Raw genomic sequence first — 17,316 nt, 5'->3', positions numbered from 1 at the left:
AATCCAAACCACATTGACTTGCTCCAACAAGAAATTCTGTGCTCCTTGTGCATCATCAGGAGAGAGCGAGGAGGTGGAGAAAAGGCGAATTGAAAGAGAGAGAAAGAGAGAGAGAGAGAGTTGTATATTTGGTGTGCTCTGGAGTGTGCTCTGCACAGTAGACAGTTCATCAAATTATTGGATACTCCATTGGCGGTAAGAGACTTTCATTGTCAGTTGGCTTGGCTTGATTTAAAAGCTTGCACTTAAACTTCCAGAGCTTTGTAGAGTGAATCAGTGAGAAATAAATGCAATTGGAACACTTTGATGTTTATCTAAAACATCAAAGTGTTTTCTTTTGTTTTGTGTTTTGTTTTGTAATGTAACTTGCACTTGAAATGTCACTTTAGCAAATGAAATAAAAGGTGCTTCAGTGTGTTTTCTCATCCCATCATTTTTTTCGCATTATCTGATTTTCAGAGTGCAATTCATGCAAAACAAGCACCAAGTCTGTGTAGCTCTCCAAAGCTACTGTAGTATTGTGTAAAAAAAAGATAGAATGCTGTGTCAGTACTATTCCCCGTAAATTACAAAAAACACAGTATGGCTATAAACTCCTTTGTTTGTTTTCACATGTCATTACGTCAGTGTACTGATATGAGCTTGCAATACGGTTCAGATCTACTTTGCACACTGCAAGGGCATGTCATGTACCACTGGAATCTGACATGAATTTTACCATGATGTGTATTTTCTTTTAGGTGTATCTGACCTTTTAACACCGGTCCATGGACAACAGATGTAAAATAGCCATTTTTGCTAATTCTGGCATATTTACATTTCATGTTTATTATGTCAAATACACTTAAAATAGAATAAAATAAATACAGTATACACATTGCATCAGATTGCCTGAGAGCAGGACTTTCCTTTAACTTGTATGAACTATTCTTTTCCTGTTGACAGACACTGCCGCAAGTAAAACGCTTTATAGCTACTGCATACCACTCACACGACATAAATGCCGTCGTCAATTTTGTCTTACCTGGTTATTATGATTCAATAGGTAACAAAATTGGCCACCATGAGCCTCAGAGTGAGTGTGTTATTATTGGCTGTGGTCATGGTGTCAGTCATGGGACAGAGAAGACGCACCAGCACCAGCACAAGCACATCAACAAGCAACAATGAATGGAACTTCCGTGATGGCTGTGAGAATTCTACATTATTTATATTGAGTTACCATGTTGAACATAGAAGAAGATGCTGTCAGGTTTTTTTTTTTGGTATTCAGATAGATGGTGCTCTATTTTTCTAAGAAGATTTGTATCGATTATAAGTGTGGAACTAAATTGATTTGCTAACACAGAATGACATTTTGTCAATGCTGTTAGAAGCATGAGAAAAACCACAGATTTTGCCTCTGCATCAAGTATGTGAAAAAGGGTAATTTGAGAATAACCTTTGTTGTATAGATGAAATTAAGACAGCCTCTTTGGGTTTGCAGCAGAGAAGGTGAATATGCGGGGTGTGGCCAACCTCACTGAGATTCTTGACAACTGGAGATTTGATATCCTGAAGGAGATGAAGAGTCTTCTGCTGAATGATCACCAGTCTCTGCTGCCTGACTATGCCAGGTAGTATTTGCAAATATATGTATATATATATATATATATATATATATATATATACACACACACACACACACACACACACACATAGAATTATACTCGAGGCTCTAATTACAGAAAAATGAAAAACAGCAGCTGAGTGAGTTTTGCATGGCATATTGGGTAAAGTTCTTGCTTCTTATGGTTTGGAAGGTGGTCATCTTGTAGGCCTCAGAGCACCAGACCAGCAGCAACCAAAATACCTCTGGTCAGGCCTGCAAATGTATAACACAACTGTTCTCCCTCTCTCTCTCTCTCTCCACCATAAGTGCTCCTTTCTGACTATTTTTCTCTCTTTCTTTCTCTCTACTGAGTTTGTCTGTTCTTGTTTCATGCTATCCCTCAGAATTCAGCCACTGTCTGAGGCTTTGGATGACCTGTACAAAGAGTTCAACGCCTTGAAGGCACATCTCGGCGATCTGACCGAGAAGTTTGGACCCATTGAGACCTTCATTGATGAGCTGAAGGCTGAGAGGGCATTTGGCGGTGCCGCTCGGGCCAATGCCCCTCAGGCCGACCCAGCTGTGGCCAACCCGGCCCCGGGGCCCACTCGCCGAAGGATCCTCAAGAAGAAGATAGCACCATCCTCCTGAACCACCCCACCAACATAACAGTGCTGGCACTTTGCGTCTGTTCAAAGGAAACTGCCATGATTGATTCATTGCTTCTCTAAAATTAGTAATTTTTCTGCATGTTGCTAGGAAGCAGGTACTACTCAACCTACTGCGCCGACCAGAGAGACCATCTGAAGGTCTGTGGTCTATGAGGGAAATGGTTTAGGCAGCTGAGGTTAGGGAACAGGAGGGGAAAGTCCTTTTTTATAGGTTATAATCAATGGTGCTTTTCATAGTTCACATCCTCTTTGGCAGACCGGCTGGTGACCAGTTTAGATAAGTGGAAACAGCCTATCATTGTGTAATGTATTGAAAATGTGATAGAATTAACTAGATAGTAAAACCACTTTAACAGGAACATAACATGTGGACATAGTGATAGTGTATGTAAATTATTATTATTTTGTAGTTTTCCTTTTACAATAAAATGATATGGCTGACCAATGCTTCCCCCGGATATAACCATAACCTCTTTGAATGGCATTGTGTAAGTAATGCAATGCGATCGCTATGCTTTACAAATTAACGTGCATGACTCTGTAAGAGTCTCATAGTGCCTCATCTTTCATGGCTCATATTAGCTGCTTTATGTTTATAGCTGTGAAGTGTCAGCAACAAATAAACAATAATCTGATGCACATATTTTTAAAAACTGGCTGTTTGTTTCCATTTCTTTTGTCTTGTAGAGAACTAACTTTGGTGAACCCAGACAAATTTGAGTTTAGATCCGTCTGACCATCCCCCAGGATGTCATTAGACCCAAAACTCTACTGGGGCACAGTCTAGTCTAATGATAATAATAATCTGCTGCCAAAAAGGCAACAGGAGCTAGTTAAAACCTGTGATTTATTTACTTGGGCACAGTCCGGGGGTATTCCAAGTATGTGGTTTAGTGATAAACCTGGGTTAACTCAGAGTAAGTGGTAAACCTCCTACAACAAGACCCCTATGGCAGGGGTGGGCAACTAATTTCCCCAAGGGGCCACATGACAAACTGGGACTGTTGAGGAGGGCTGGACCCAAAATACAGAGTCTTTCCGTTTTCAAAGACTGATATAAAAAAGTACTACAATATCTATTAGGCTAGGCCATGAAAATGTGAAGGAGTCACACAACCATAGGCCTGTGCCACCATTTCATCAACACTCAGCAATATTTCATCATTAAATCATTACCATCATTAAATTAACTCTATGCAGAATTAGACTATGAAAATGTGGAGCAGACAATAGTAGGCTGTCATTAGTTAATCAACATGCACAAAGAAAACTATTTTAAAAATGTAGGCTATGTTTTTGCTTTAACTTTATGCACAAAACTGTGATTGGTCAACTCGCCCTGTGTGTTGAGCCGGCTGCTTCAAGCACCCTGTGGGTAGCATCATAGTTCACTAACATAAGCTTTGCAAATAAACTCAGACATACTTTGGTTACAGTGACGGGGTTATCCGAATGTAAACTGTCTATCTGCCAGTAACGTTTTGAAATTAACACTTCGTATCGCCAACAAACAGCAGGAGTTCGTTCTGACAACCTTTGCGGTGGTGAGCGACGCAGACATAAGAGACACAAAACCTTGAAAGGTTTACGCCGACTTAAATGCAACTGCATTGTGTCGACGCAGAAGCATACATTCTATTCACCAGCACATCAGTGAGGGTGTTTACATCGTATGCATCCACGCACAAATGTATGGGCGTACAAATAGCAGTCGCTTTCAAAATAAAAGCAACGATATTAATTTGCGTGCATTATCTCTATACTAGGCTCTTGACTATTGTTCTTTCAAGGACCTTACGCGGGCCGGTCAGGGAAAGCCCACGGGCCGGATGTGGCCCATGTATGCCCTATGGCATTGTTTTGTTAGGAGAATGAAGCCATACAGCTCTTCTATTAGGAGGTTTACCACTTACTCAACTTGTTTGTCACTAAACCAATACCCCCCAGTCTAATGATAATAGTAATCTGCTGCCAAAGAGGCAACATGAGCTAGTTAAAAACCTGAACTTATTTACTGGGGCACAGCAGTTCTAGGGGTACATGCCCCAGTAAAAGGGGTCTAGTGATACCCATTCAATCCTCCAATTCACAGCAATTTCCAAAATCACAGAAACCCCAGGAGCCTATTCCAATCTCGTATAAGCATGGGACAGGCTTAATATGATGAGGGAGGAGCACAGTTAGCAGTGCTGCTGAAAACAAACAATGTCTGCGCTGATGGCAGCAGTAAACGACACAGACAAGCTGTATCTTCTTTGGAACTGAGTAAACAACTGTATTAAAAACCTTCGCAAGATATGCTTGTGGTACTTCCCAAAAGATTCGGTAAATCTTTTAAATGGTCCAATTTAGGTTTAATTTCACTGCTGGTCATGCCCCTTGGAAACTGTATAAGGGAACAACAGGCCCCCAGATCAATTATTTTGAAAGTCAGTCTGGTGTCAGCCAGGCTACCTGCACAAAAAAACTTTGAAAAATAAATGTATAAATATCTAATTTGGGGCGATATTGGACCAACAGCAGAAAACTGACTGACATTTACATAATTCAGTTTTACCTGCTGAAGTCTGAACATTAAATAAACTTCGCTCACAAAGATGGTGGACTATGGTAATGTAAAACATGTCACAAAATTAGATATTCCATTAGAGACAACCATGGCATACAAAATCAATATACATACTGCATGTTAAAAAAGAAGAACAACTTTTAACACTTTGGCCTGTCTCCCAGACAGGGCATTTAAAGCAGCTGTTGCTCTATTAGTTTGGAGTCAGTGGATGGCCTCTGTGCACCACAGACCCTCTTTTACACACACACACACACACACACACACACACACACACATGCAAAGAAAGAGAGACAGACTTGAAAGTGAGATAACTTGAAATCAGGTAGTAAACACAGTGCTAGGACTCATTCCGACATGAGCAAATGTGATTCTCCAAGATCAGATGCTGCAATATGGTGTTTGTGTGGTGGGGCAGGGCAAGAGCCGAAGCAGCAGACGGGGACTGGAAGACAGAACCTCTGAACACTCATTTCACTGTCTGGAAGCCACGCTCCACAGCACAGAGACGGAACACCTGATGGGCAGGCAAATGACAGCCGTGGACTATGGCCAATCTCTTAACACACTGACGGTCCTGGCAGAAGACCTCAGCATCTAAAGTCTGGCACCCTTGGCTAAGGTAGATGTTCTCACTGGAATAGGAAAACCTAGCCAAGTGTCAAATTTGGTAACTCTGCTGGAAAACTAATGTTCTTATAGTTACTTGACCATATGGTACTTCTACAAAATTTATTTGATCATAAAAATGGAAATTCTGTTTTGAATGATTGACATGATTGCCTTAATCATACAGAATTTATGTGAACAGTATATTCTCTCTCACAGTAGCAGTTGAGATGTTGCGACTGACTTTGCAGCTTGTGATCCTCTGACTGCAATTCAGTGATGAACCACCAGGGGGACACACAGAATCACAGCACCCTAAGGAAATGAAGAGAGGACCCTATCATACAATGGATTTATTCATGTTTATACTTGTTCATCAGTGGTAGAATCCTTGCCAAGCCTAGCTAAACATGTATCACACCCATCATACTTAAAATGTCATTGGTAGACCTGACGGAAACTTCACAAGTGGAAATGTTGCCCCAGTGCCTCGGACCATACAGTATAATCATATAGGTGTTTTTTTTCTGGTTTTGATGATGAAGCTTAGTTGATTTTCAGTATAGTATCCGATTTTCTGTTATAGTATCTATAACACTCATTATTGTGTCCAAATCTCTGCATATTTGTCAGTATGGAAAAACTCAATCTTGCATGAGACAGAAAGACCTACTGTGAACATAATGAAATCTGTAGTAGGCTAGACCCATTTCAAACTGATCTGAAATAATACAGATGGAAAATAAGGTAACACTTTACTTGACGGGTGAGTTCATTACACATTCATAGCAGCTGTCATAAACTGCACATAAAGCATTCATGACTGTTTCATGAGACATGACTCAACATTCATACCAAACCTTTCATGAATGTGGGAGACAGAACAACGAGAGCTTGTCAAAATAAAAGTCCAAAGTCGCAAAGCAGCATTGCCGTTTTTAGTCCAAACCTCTTACATGATCACGTCACATCTGAGTCAATGGGCTAGGCCTACTCCAGTGCCAAAAAGACAGAACATGGGCAAGCAAATAATTTTTGTTTCATAAAAATGTATTTGTTGCACATGATTTCTCATCTTTTGCTACTGGGAATGTCCAACCGTTCCAGGTGACACAAATACGGGTCAGCTGAATGTATACTTGTATAGTAAAGTGACATTCGATGTAGACTTCATAAGATATTCATGAAATATTTACAAAGGCTGGAGAGATTAAATTAATGGTATCCATCATCCAGCTGTCGTCGTTCTGTCTTCCACATTCATGAAAGGTTTGGTATGAATGTTGAGTCATGTCTCATGAAACAGTCATGAATGCTTTATGTGCAGTTTATGACAGCTGCTATGAATGTGTTATGAACTCACCCGTCAAGTAAAGTGTTACCGAAAAGGTAAATAATAACATGTTATGACTCTATAGCCACACAATTGCCATTTTAAATCCATGCAAATAAATAGTTCTTTTGAAATAATAATAATAATAAAAAAATAATCTATAGTCAGAAAGGATAATTGGGTGTTTTCTGCTGCTGACTGTCCTGATGATAAGGTGGGCCTCGTGTGAGTATGTTGATGGGAGATAATTAAAGTCTGAGCCCAACTGTCTCTATATAATCATTGCAGAGCCTCTGGAGCTCATACTCTCCTCAGCTTGCATTCTGTCATTGATCAAGAACATTCAGGATATTTTGGAATTTTTTTGTAGTTTTCTGAAACTGACAGTGTAATCTTACTGTCACTATAGTGAGCCATCGCTGCATAGCTCATGGATATGAAAGTAAACCACTGTCTTAGTGATAAAGCTTGCCCGTGACAAGCTGGAAATACCCACTGGACGTCCCCGGGCCTTGGTGTCAAAAGTCTCACCCGGCCAGGGCAAGGATGAAGTGCGGATGAATGGTCCAACCGGTTAAACCTTCATCACAAATTTCAGTTAGCCTGCATTGACCTCTATCAAAAAGCAATCTCTTATCAGCCCTTATATAACTCTGAGACTTGCCCATGGTGTTCTTGTGCAAAGCCAAAGAGCAGTGATTTCTTCATGTCTGTTTACCGCTGCCCCTACAGACCAACAAAAAAAAAAGAAAGAAAAAAGAATCTGATCTATCGTCAGTGCCTTAACCTTGGATTTTGTGAGGTCCAGTGAGTGGTCACTCACACTGTTCTGAGGCAGACCAGCTGTGGAGTGGGGGGGGGGGGTGTTATTGATTTAACACACATTTACAGTTGGTAATGAAAACTCCCAACTGTAAAATGGCCAAGCTGGTACTCAAGAAAGATGAGGCTTGGAGAGACGCCAGCATAGACCAGGAGTTAACAGAGTAAGGCGATGAATCCTCAGGGTTTATTTGACGCGCTGGGTCCATGGGTTGACCTCGGGAGCTGGCGCCATCAGGGCTGTAGTGGAGGCTAAACACAAGTAAACACAGTTTATCCACCTCTGAAATTTCAGAAATAGAGTTTATTCACCAATTGCAACTTTTAACATTCAAATATCATACTTTATTATCCACATTCACAATATGCACTCATCAACACTCAAAGAACCATTTAATACCACTGGTATTGTTATAAACTTTGGACAATAACCTCCACCATCATCAAACATGTTCTGAATGCCTTTTTATACTCTGATCTCGCATGGCGCAGTCCACCTTACCATGATTACAGAATTCATAGTACCCACCTCTTATTTTACCACTACACCCTTGGGTGCCATGTGTCCCCAGATACCTCTGAAGGCAGCTTGAATTCATCCACACATACTCACACACACCCCTGCACAAACATGTAAATCCAATTCAAACAGACAGGTTACCTTGCGTGCTTGCATCATCCGCTTCATGTGGGGAAAAATAGTAGGCTACAGGTTGTGTGTGTTAGTGGATGAGATCCAATGTGATTGTACTGCAAATGACTCAAGCTTCCAGACTGTAAACCAAATCTAAAATAATGAAAGCCCCCCTTCAAAAAAAAATGTAGGTCACTTAGGTCACTTATGTCAATTAGATGTTTTTTTATGTGTTAGAAAACATATCATGACTATCATGACAGAATAAACAGTAAATATTTTGGTTTAGATGAGCAGTGCATACTGTAGTTTACTTTGCAAACTAACGAATCAGAACAGTTCGCCAATTTTTCATGACAATGGAGGGAACCCAATTCCCCAGTCCTGAGAGATTTCTGGGGACGCATCATCTGCACATTTAGCTTAACTCTGACACATAAGCTTCCTTATTTTGTTATCTTAGCATATTGCCAAACTGAGTTCCTACAGTTGAGTTTCTAACATTGTACAAAGTGATAGAATGCAAATAGCCTACATTACCATTTTGATGCCCCAATTTGTAGGCGACCTATAGGCTGAATTACTCCAATATTAGAACTCGCCATTGCGTACTGTTTAAAATGGAGTTTAAAGCACTACTATGCAACAATTCACCACTTTACAAGGCAAGCTTTTAATCAGGCAATTTGTTATACCATTCATTTTGATGGTAAACATATAAACGTGTCTTTCCCACCAGTCATACATCTCCATGCAGGTCTGTGTTCAGGGTTGGAACACATTACCCTGGAAATCCAGAGTTCTCGTGAGAGCACAATGGAATTGTCTCTGCAAGACACTGGCAATGATGTACGTTACTTTTACCCCTTGCATCCCGTGAAACCAATCAAATCGGCATATCTGATATAGGTGGGCCAGAGTCGAGCTAAACTGATGACGACAGCACTGCAACGTTGGAGGTCAGTACATATTGATCGTAGTGTTATCCAATTGCGTCGAAGTCCAGAATCTTTCAGAGTAAACATTGGTCTAGTGTTATCCAATTGCGTGCAGTGAGATTTTCAAATTCAAATTCACTCAACTCAAATTGGGCCATTACATTGTTCATGGCCAGACCCTTAATCTCTCTAGATTACCAGGGTCTGGATTTTCCAGGCTAAGAACACAAGGCAAAAATGCAAGAAAACCCTTCACAGTGAGACATTGCTGCCTATATCGCCAAAAAACACCAGTTAGCATGTCAAAAAGCTTCTGCATGCCTTTTAGATTGGAAACTCGCTAGTTTCAGACCAAAACTCCATAGAGCTACTCAGAAGTTAGACACTCATGGGAGAGCATGCTACAAGCTACAAGCGCATGCTACAAGCAAGTGAACTGTGTCTATCAGGAAAATATAATGCTCTGTCCATTCTTTCACAAACGAACACTGGTGGTTAAGGAATCATAATCATAAAAGCTTTTTTCATTATTCAACTAGTGTTTCACAGTCAGGACAGAAATGCTTTGGGTCCCACTTGCACTGTAACGGTCCCCCTTTACTGCATATGAATTGGTCCATGTTTATGAGACGTGGGTGACGCAGGGAGAGGCTCGGTGACCACATCAAGCAGTGTCTCCTGACTCGTAGCTCAATCAAGCACACAGCTTGCCTGAAGATTTAACAAGGCCCTCAAGTTTAAGATTTTAATCCGAGAGGATATTGGAGGAGGTCTTACAACAGCGCTGCGAGCCAACAAGACACAATCAGCAGACTTATGTGGACTTTTCTCCAAGGGAAGCGAGCAGCCAGCAGCATAATGAACTGTGGTGACCTTGCTCCAGTCATTTTTCCAGATTTGATTAGAATTTTTATAGGCCTGTTACTTATTTATGGAAAATCCAAAGCCCTAAATGGTCTAAATTGTCAGATCAGATATTATAGCGACTCTGGCGGGTAGGACAAGACTGGATTGGCATTACATTATGAGAGGTATTTCTGCATTCTCGGAGTCAAGGCAAGAGGGCATGACTCTCCAAGATATGAAGAGGATTTTCAGTGCACTTAAATCCCCAATAAATAATATTAGTGGAGCACACACACACACACACACACACACACAGATGAACTATCTCTCTCTCACACACACACACACACACACACACACACACACGCACACACATACACAATGCACACACGCACACACACACACACAGAGAGAGAGAGAGAGCGAGTTGTTTTCCGTACAGGCTATTTTGATTCAATTTGCTGTGCACAGCTATCACTTATCAATGCATGCATGAACAAAAAAGGATGTTCTATCAGAATTATAATGAAAGTAATGTGCCTCTGGGTCATGTCCATGACAGGTGTAAGAATGATCAAAATCACCACAAACTATTGTCAACTATTGAATATGCAGAGGCTCTCACAGGCAGACCACAGGCAGACTGAACAAAACAATCTAAATATACTTCTTAATAGAATTGGAGAATGATACATTATTTATCAAAATACATTATTTGACTGGTGCTGATTTAATTGGCTCAGTATTGTGTTCCCTCAAAGCCCAAATTTAATTTCTGAAAGAAGGTGGCTGAGGAGGTAGGAGGTTTGCATAATTGGGCATATGGTACTGTGCCATCCATAGCTTTAATCAAAACTAAGCAATTAAATGTATTGTAAGATATCAATTATTCATCAAGTTTGATGCCTATTGGCATGATACCTGTAAGACATGTTTGATAAACGGCAAGGGACAAGTTGTTGATTAAAACAAACATTGTTTTCAAATAAAGCAGAGAACGATGCAAAAAGTTTTTTTTCCATCTTTAGAACACCAAACATGATTTTCTTTCTTTTCTCTTACTAATTAAGTGAAGATGTCAGAGTTAGAGCAGAAACCAGAGAGAGTGTGTGTGTGTGTGTGAGAGAGAGAGAGAAAGAGAGAGGGGGGGGAGAGAATGTCCTCTCTATTGCACATTCCATGCAAAAACTACTGCAGTGGGATTTCAACTGTTATCCACTCACTAAGTGCTCTATACTTAGTACGTACCCTACATTTCAACTCTCTGGCCCAAGTCTCATCTGCAGTGGGTGGACGTGGTTGTGGGTGCCAGAAAACTTGACATCCTCAGGAGGTGCCAACCACCTTTCAGTTCCCATCCTCTGCCTGAGTGACTAAGAGGGCTCGGGTCCACCCATCACCATTTTTCAAATACCCCACTGACCAGTGAGGAGTGCGTACACACTAACATTACACAATTGCATTCCCCAGGCAACTGTGATGAGATTAAAGGTGATCTAAGCCATGTTACGTGGTTTCTAAGCTAAAACATTTTTTTTGTCACATACAGCAAACATCACCTCACTATCTGCTAGCTGCCTGTCCCCTGAATACACTGTAAAAAATGTGGTCTCTGTGGACAGCCCAGGCTCCAAAAATGGCAACAACAACAGCCTGGTCCAGCCTGGACCATGAAACATAACATACTGTTCCAGCCAATCACCGGCGAGATGCGCGTTCAGGAGAGTTTCAGTTGCACGAAGGGAGGGGCGAGCTATAGCTCTCTCTCTGTCTGCTTCATCAGTCCACCCCTAACCTTCCTGACCATGGCTAAATAGAGGGTTCTGAGTGCACACTCTCACACTCTCACACTCACAAGTGCACACTCTCACTTTTTAACTTCTCTGCACTTGTTACAGTAAGCAGAAACCTTCATCACATCTCATAAGGGCATTCTTTTTGAGTAAAAGGCTGAGTCATTCATAAAAATGCCATTCTGCTGCTTTTGTGTGCCGTTGTTTTCTTGACTTTTCAGTCTCCACTTTCTTGTGCTTTTTGTGGTTGCAGGGGAGAGAAGTCTGCTCTGTTTGGCTCTCGGCCCTGGCACCTGGAGAAATGTCTAATGACAAAGCGCTGTCACCGCTTGAGCTTCCTCATGCTGAATCCTGAGATGAACGCTCAGCTTTTGTTACCTCATGACAGGGAGAAGAAGGTGCCTTAGCCGCCAGAGTGAGCTGACGGCAAGTCAGTGAGAGAAGATGCCAATCAGAAGGAAGGAAAATGTGTCTGTGTGTATAGATGTGGGTGTACTGTACTGTGTTTGTGTGTTTGTGTGTGTGTGTGTGTGTGTGTGTGTGTGTGTGTGTGTGTGTGTAAGGGTGCGTGTATGTGTTTGTGCATGCGTGCTTATGTGTATTTATTTGACGTGAGGACTGCCACTGAGTCACTGTACCCCAGGTCCCTAATCTCCACACACACATGAACATTTCTCATGCACCCATAAGAAATTCATGACTGAACATCGGTTAGAGCATTGCATGGCATGACTCAGATTCGCTGCTGGCATGAGTCATTAATGATGAAATAAAATGATGAAATCGGAAGCTCTCAAATTCAACCTAGCTGCAATGTACAAACAAGGTCAGATATTACTGAATTAAGTAGCTTATCACAATAAAAATGATTTCCTGAAGCAATTTATGAAGCTGTGTATCAGCAAGCAATTATGAAAGACTCCAAAACAAACCTATTTGGATTATTTTATTGTGTTCTCAGTCTATGCACAGCAAGTGATTTTCTAGTTGTTTTAAATGAGAGGTTCTGGTCCTTTGCACATTATAGACGACGGAGCAGGGTTCTGTAGTCAAATGAAATGGAACCGCACGCCTCATTCATTTCACTTCTATTTGATCACAGACCCAATTGGCTCTGTCATCAGATCAAACTGCGGCCTTACATCCTTTGCTCCTAAAGCCCAATTCACACCAAAGATTCGCGATGAGACGAAACCGCTGCAGAAAGGAGTTGCAGCGGTGTGAATTAAATGTTGCACATCGTTGCCAGCTGTTGCAAGCCGTCGCAAAGCATTCACCATGTCTAGTCGCAGTTGCAAGGTTTTAGAACGTTGAAGCAAGTTGCAGCTCATCTCGTCGTGAATCTTTGGTGTGAATTGGGCTTAAGACGTTTTGGTCGTACTCCCTGCCCAGTCCCATATGATTTGTCTGGAAGAGACGAAAGGTGTATACGGATGGCGGTGTCAGCAAGGGAAAACGGTTAGAATCAGAGCTAGATGTCCATGGAAATTCCCATATGGGATGGAAGCACTTAATCACAGTCTGTGATTAAAAAGCCATTAAATGACCTCAAAGTGGGCTCAACTGAACTGATTGCTAAAGTGGAGGAAAAGATGAAGTAGACAAGTGAGATACAGGAATATTCCATTAATCAGGCTTTCATTACAGGCATTCAGCGAGTCAGAGTCAGTGGTGTTGGGGAGAGTTGGTGGTGGTGTTGGTGTTGGTGGTGGTGGAAGGGGGGTTGCAGGATGCCTTAGTCACCATACAGACAGCAGCAGAAATGATTCTCTATAATTAGGCTGAACACTTCCCAGTGAGTTTGAGTTTGACGTATATTGTACATAGTTCCCCTCTCTCTCTCATGACTGCATGGGCAATATGATCCAACCACTGTGAAAGATGCCCTGTGAACTCCCAGTGCAACACATGGGTGGGCAGATGACTGGAGCAGGGGAGCAGGTATTAATTCCCTATGGCAAGCTACAGTCTCTCTCTCTCTCTCTTCTCTCTACCTCTCTCTCTTCACTTTCTGTTCTGGTAGTTCTTCTTTCCTCTCTTTTTTTGTTTCGCCTTCACCTTTTCTCAGTATGTTTTCTCTTCTGTAATACCCTCTCTCTTGCTCTCTTTCTTTCTTGTAATTCTCTCAGCTGTCTTTGCTCACCAGGCTTGTCAAGCGACCTGATCTCCACTGTGCACAGAGATGCATCTCGGTGTCATTTCTCTCCAATGCGCCACTACACCTCCAGCCAGATGAAAACCCACTGTGCCATGAACAATCTAATCAGCTCACCTGCAACCCCCCCCCCTCTCTCTCCATCTCTCTTTCACTTCTTCTCCTGCAGTCTCGGGCATGATCAACTCTCCTTTCCCTCTGTGACCGGGCTCTGGTTGGATTCATGGTGCCTATCCAGTCTAGAGAGCCAAGGTAGTTGCGCTCGGCGGTGGGTAAAAATCAGCGGGCTCTTGACTGACGTGGGTCAGACACGAAAGACTCGAGCAGGAGATATACTGTAGACTGCAGCTGGGTGTTCAGACTCCGTCAAGCTTGTTGAATGGCGCTATTAAATTAAATGAAGTGGCACATTGGGGGGTGCAAAGGGAGGCCTATTTCATTTACTGTTGTAGCCACACGTGAAATGAGTTTGGTGGCAAGTGGCCCAGCCTGATGGAGAATCCCGGAAATACTTTCACTCTTTACAAGTGTAGGTGTTTTCCTTGCTCCCATTTCTCAACAGCAGTGAAGTGAACAAAGACATTTTTGAAGCGATTGATTCACAGGATGACAAATATTCTGTCGTTTTTATATGGGTCTCTCGCATTGACATTGTTACTGGAATTTTTTCAAGGTTTTTTTTCCCATCTTATCATTCAAAAAGTTGCCTTGCAGTGGTTATGCAGTCTATAAGCACTGTGTCTTGGCCTTGCCATCTCTTTGTGAATTCAGCTGTAGCTGAAAGGGGCTTTGCATACATTTTTGATTGTGATGGGTTTTTTTTGACCCAGTGCCTTGACATCTGTGACGTCTGTCACAGAGAGAGGCCCATATAATTGGGTTTGCTCTCCACTGGAACTGCCTTTGTGAGAGACTCCTGCCCTACTCGGTATGAAATCAGATCAGATGACAGACTTTCAGAGAAGTAGTCATTACCTGGCATTAAAGCTGATTTTTTGTTTGAAGAAGAAAAGGAAAAAAAGGTTAATCAGCTCTGTCCACATTGGCAACCAAGGTGGCTGGCCTGTGACACAATTAGTGAGAGCTACCTTGACGTTGATCAATAATAGTGGCACATTTTTCATTCTGCGTACAACCCTCCTGAAAAAAATAAATGTCAGATTCTTCAATTAACCTCTCATCACCATGCGTCGAATGGCAGCCAAATGCCGCTGTCTGGCACGAGAGCATCCATAATGCATGAGGAAACTGAGCTGATTATTTTATTTCTAAAAAATTTCTCGAGGAATTCAGTTTCAAATTGCCTGTTTAAAGATTGCCCCTTTTTAAGAACAGCTCTAAAACTCCGTCCTCCCCTCTCTGGCCCCTCCGACTCTGTTAATTAATGTCCAACCGACTCTGGCAGTGAAATTGGGGCTGAGGCTAATTTACTTGATTGTAGATGTTTCATTAAACTTCTGGCAGGACTTTGGGCAAGCTCCAGATCGGCCGAAAAACCCTCCGAAACTTCAGAGCCTCATCGAGATTGAGGTGTCAGCTGAGCAGCATCAGTAATAGATCTTTTGGCTCATGGGGCACCCAGGCACAGGGGGATCTGTGTGTCTGGTGTCGGATGTCTATTCCTCCTCTCATCACAGATTCCCTCTCTTTCCTATTTCAGGTTTTTTTGCTTCACCCTTACCTCCAATGAGCCTCCTTGTCAAGCAATCTTATCAAGAGTTATTTTTCTATATCAGACATGTAAAGAGATCATCAGTCAGTATTGTACGCTGTTACTTTTATGCTGTTACTTTTATGTTCTTTGTGGCCTTGCAATGGACCACCAGAACATGAGTTATAACTTAGGAGCTTAAATATGAGCCTTGTTGGTTTTCATGTTGGCAGTTTTTTCTTTCGTTTGTTTCGACTTTTGTCTCACAATTCTCTGAGCTCTTTATGGGGGCAGCCTTTATATCTGGTAGCTTCTTTCTGGGACGTTTTTTCCCTTTTTTTATGTGTCAGTGCACAGGACCTGGTCCAGTTGGCATGCGGGGGCCAGTGGGGTGGCAGGAGGTGGGGGTGGGGGGTGGGGGGGTTGTGGTGGCAGGGATAGCTGACAGAAGGGGTATTTAGCGTGACAGTGGCACAGGGGTTCCTCCGCAGTACTCAGCGCAGCCAGGGCCAGCGAGTTGTGGAATCAAAATTTTCTTCCTTTTCTTCTCCTTGCGCCCCCCCCCCCCCCCTACCCTCCCCCCCCCTCGCTACCCTCCCCCCACCACCACCACCGCCACTGGGACTCCAGAATCAGAAATCAGCCGCGTGGAAAGAGCCTGGGAAGGTTGCGTGCAGCTGGCGGGCGAGCGAGCAGGCAGTCAGGAAGCCCGGGGAAGTGCTCCCGCCTAATCCCGTGTCAAACACCAGGACTAATAACTCCCCATGGCAACAACAAATGAAGGGTGGGCTCTGGAGCGCGGCGTCGGCGGCGGCAGCAGCGCTGATTAACATACTGAGCTGATGGAGAGACAGCAGCATGGAAGCCCTTCAAATTGGCACCTGAGAGCTTCGGCAGCCTCCGTTCAAATCCTGCAAGGTGCATCTCATAAATATTTGTGGAATAATGTGCCGCGGCTCGTGTTGTCTGGGGGCTGCTCGAGATTGCTGTTGAAAAGATAAATGCCAAAGTATCTTTTTTGTTTACTTCGCACATTTATATTGATATAGTGGGAGGGGGAAAAAGGGCATGTGACACTCACTAAACCCATGATAGATGATGCATGGGTTTTGCAACAAGCAGCAGCGATGAAATAGGCATGTGACAATAATTCCACAGACATTCTTTTGGATTTTCAAAGAGGGAAAAAGAGAGAGGGAAAATATAAAAACAGAATCAACATTTTGTCCTCTGACTCATTCTTTGTCTCTCTGCCCTTTCTCCACTCCTCGCATCCTTGCTCTGTTCCCTGCACTGTTCAACACTTCATCAACAGGTTGAGGGTAAATCCCTACAGGGGGCCAATGGGGCTTGCTGTAAATAGGTGCATGCAGGTGGGGAGGGAGGAAGGGGGGTGAGAGAGAAAGAAAGGTAGAAGGGGCGGGGGGGGGGGGTAGAGAGAGAGAAAAAATGAGAGAGAGGAAGAGAGAGAGAGGGGGAGAGACGTCAAGAGAGACAAATATGAAAGAGAGAGGAAGAGGGAGTGGGAGGAGAGCAGATGCACTGGAGCCTGGAGCCTCCTGATCCTGACCCAAATGAAGGACACAGATCCATCAACGACACCTGTCTGTTTGGGCAACACCCTCGCTGCGAAACAGACGCCTGGAGCCACAGGAGCGCTGCCCTCCCAGACTCTTATTCATAACCCAGTCGCGAACACCAACA

General features: G+C 42.8%; 1 protein-coding gene across 1 annotated transcript; it reads left to right on the top strand.

The window, feature by feature from the left end:
* Positions 1-74: 74 nt before the first annotated feature.
* On the top strand, positions 75-2,901 carry LOC143102549 (uncharacterized). The gene is made up of 4 exons (XM_076266212.1): positions 75-195; positions 1,046-1,190; positions 1,487-1,616; positions 1,996-2,901. Exons 2-4 carry the CDS (start codon positions 1,064-1,066, stop codon positions 2,240-2,242), a joined length of 504 nt encoding a protein of 167 aa, XP_076122327.1. The 5' UTR covers positions 75-195; positions 1,046-1,063; the 3' UTR covers positions 2,243-2,901.
* The last annotated feature ends 14,415 nt before the right edge of the window (positions 2,902-17,316 follow it).

The sequence above is a fragment of the Alosa pseudoharengus genome, unplaced genomic scaffold (assembly GCF_046254945.1).
Source record: "Alosa pseudoharengus isolate Yale_2024_CS ecotype anadromous, Long Island Sound unplaced genomic scaffold, YU_APseudo_1.1 YU_APseudo_1.1_scf_4, whole genome shotgun sequence".
Classification (NCBI taxonomy): domain Eukaryota; kingdom Metazoa; phylum Chordata; class Actinopteri; order Clupeiformes; family Clupeidae; genus Alosa; species Alosa pseudoharengus.
Note: the sequence above shows the minus strand (reverse complement) of the source record. Positions and strands in the feature narration are given on the sequence as shown.

Bases quoted from the DNA above. Each gene is read 5' to 3' on its own strand.
- LOC143102549 (XM_076266212.1), top strand. From the start codon at position 1,064: ATGAGCCTCAGAGTGAGTGTGTTATTATTGGCTGTGGTCATGGTGTCA. The intron at 1,191-1,486 runs GTGAGAATTCTA...TTGGGTTTGCAG, and splicing joins ATGGAACTTCCGTGATGGCT to CAGAGAAGGTGAATATGCGG. The intron at 1,617-1,995 runs GTAGTATTTGCA...GCTATCCCTCAG, and splicing joins CTGCTGCCTGACTATGCCAG to AATTCAGCCACTGTCTGAGG.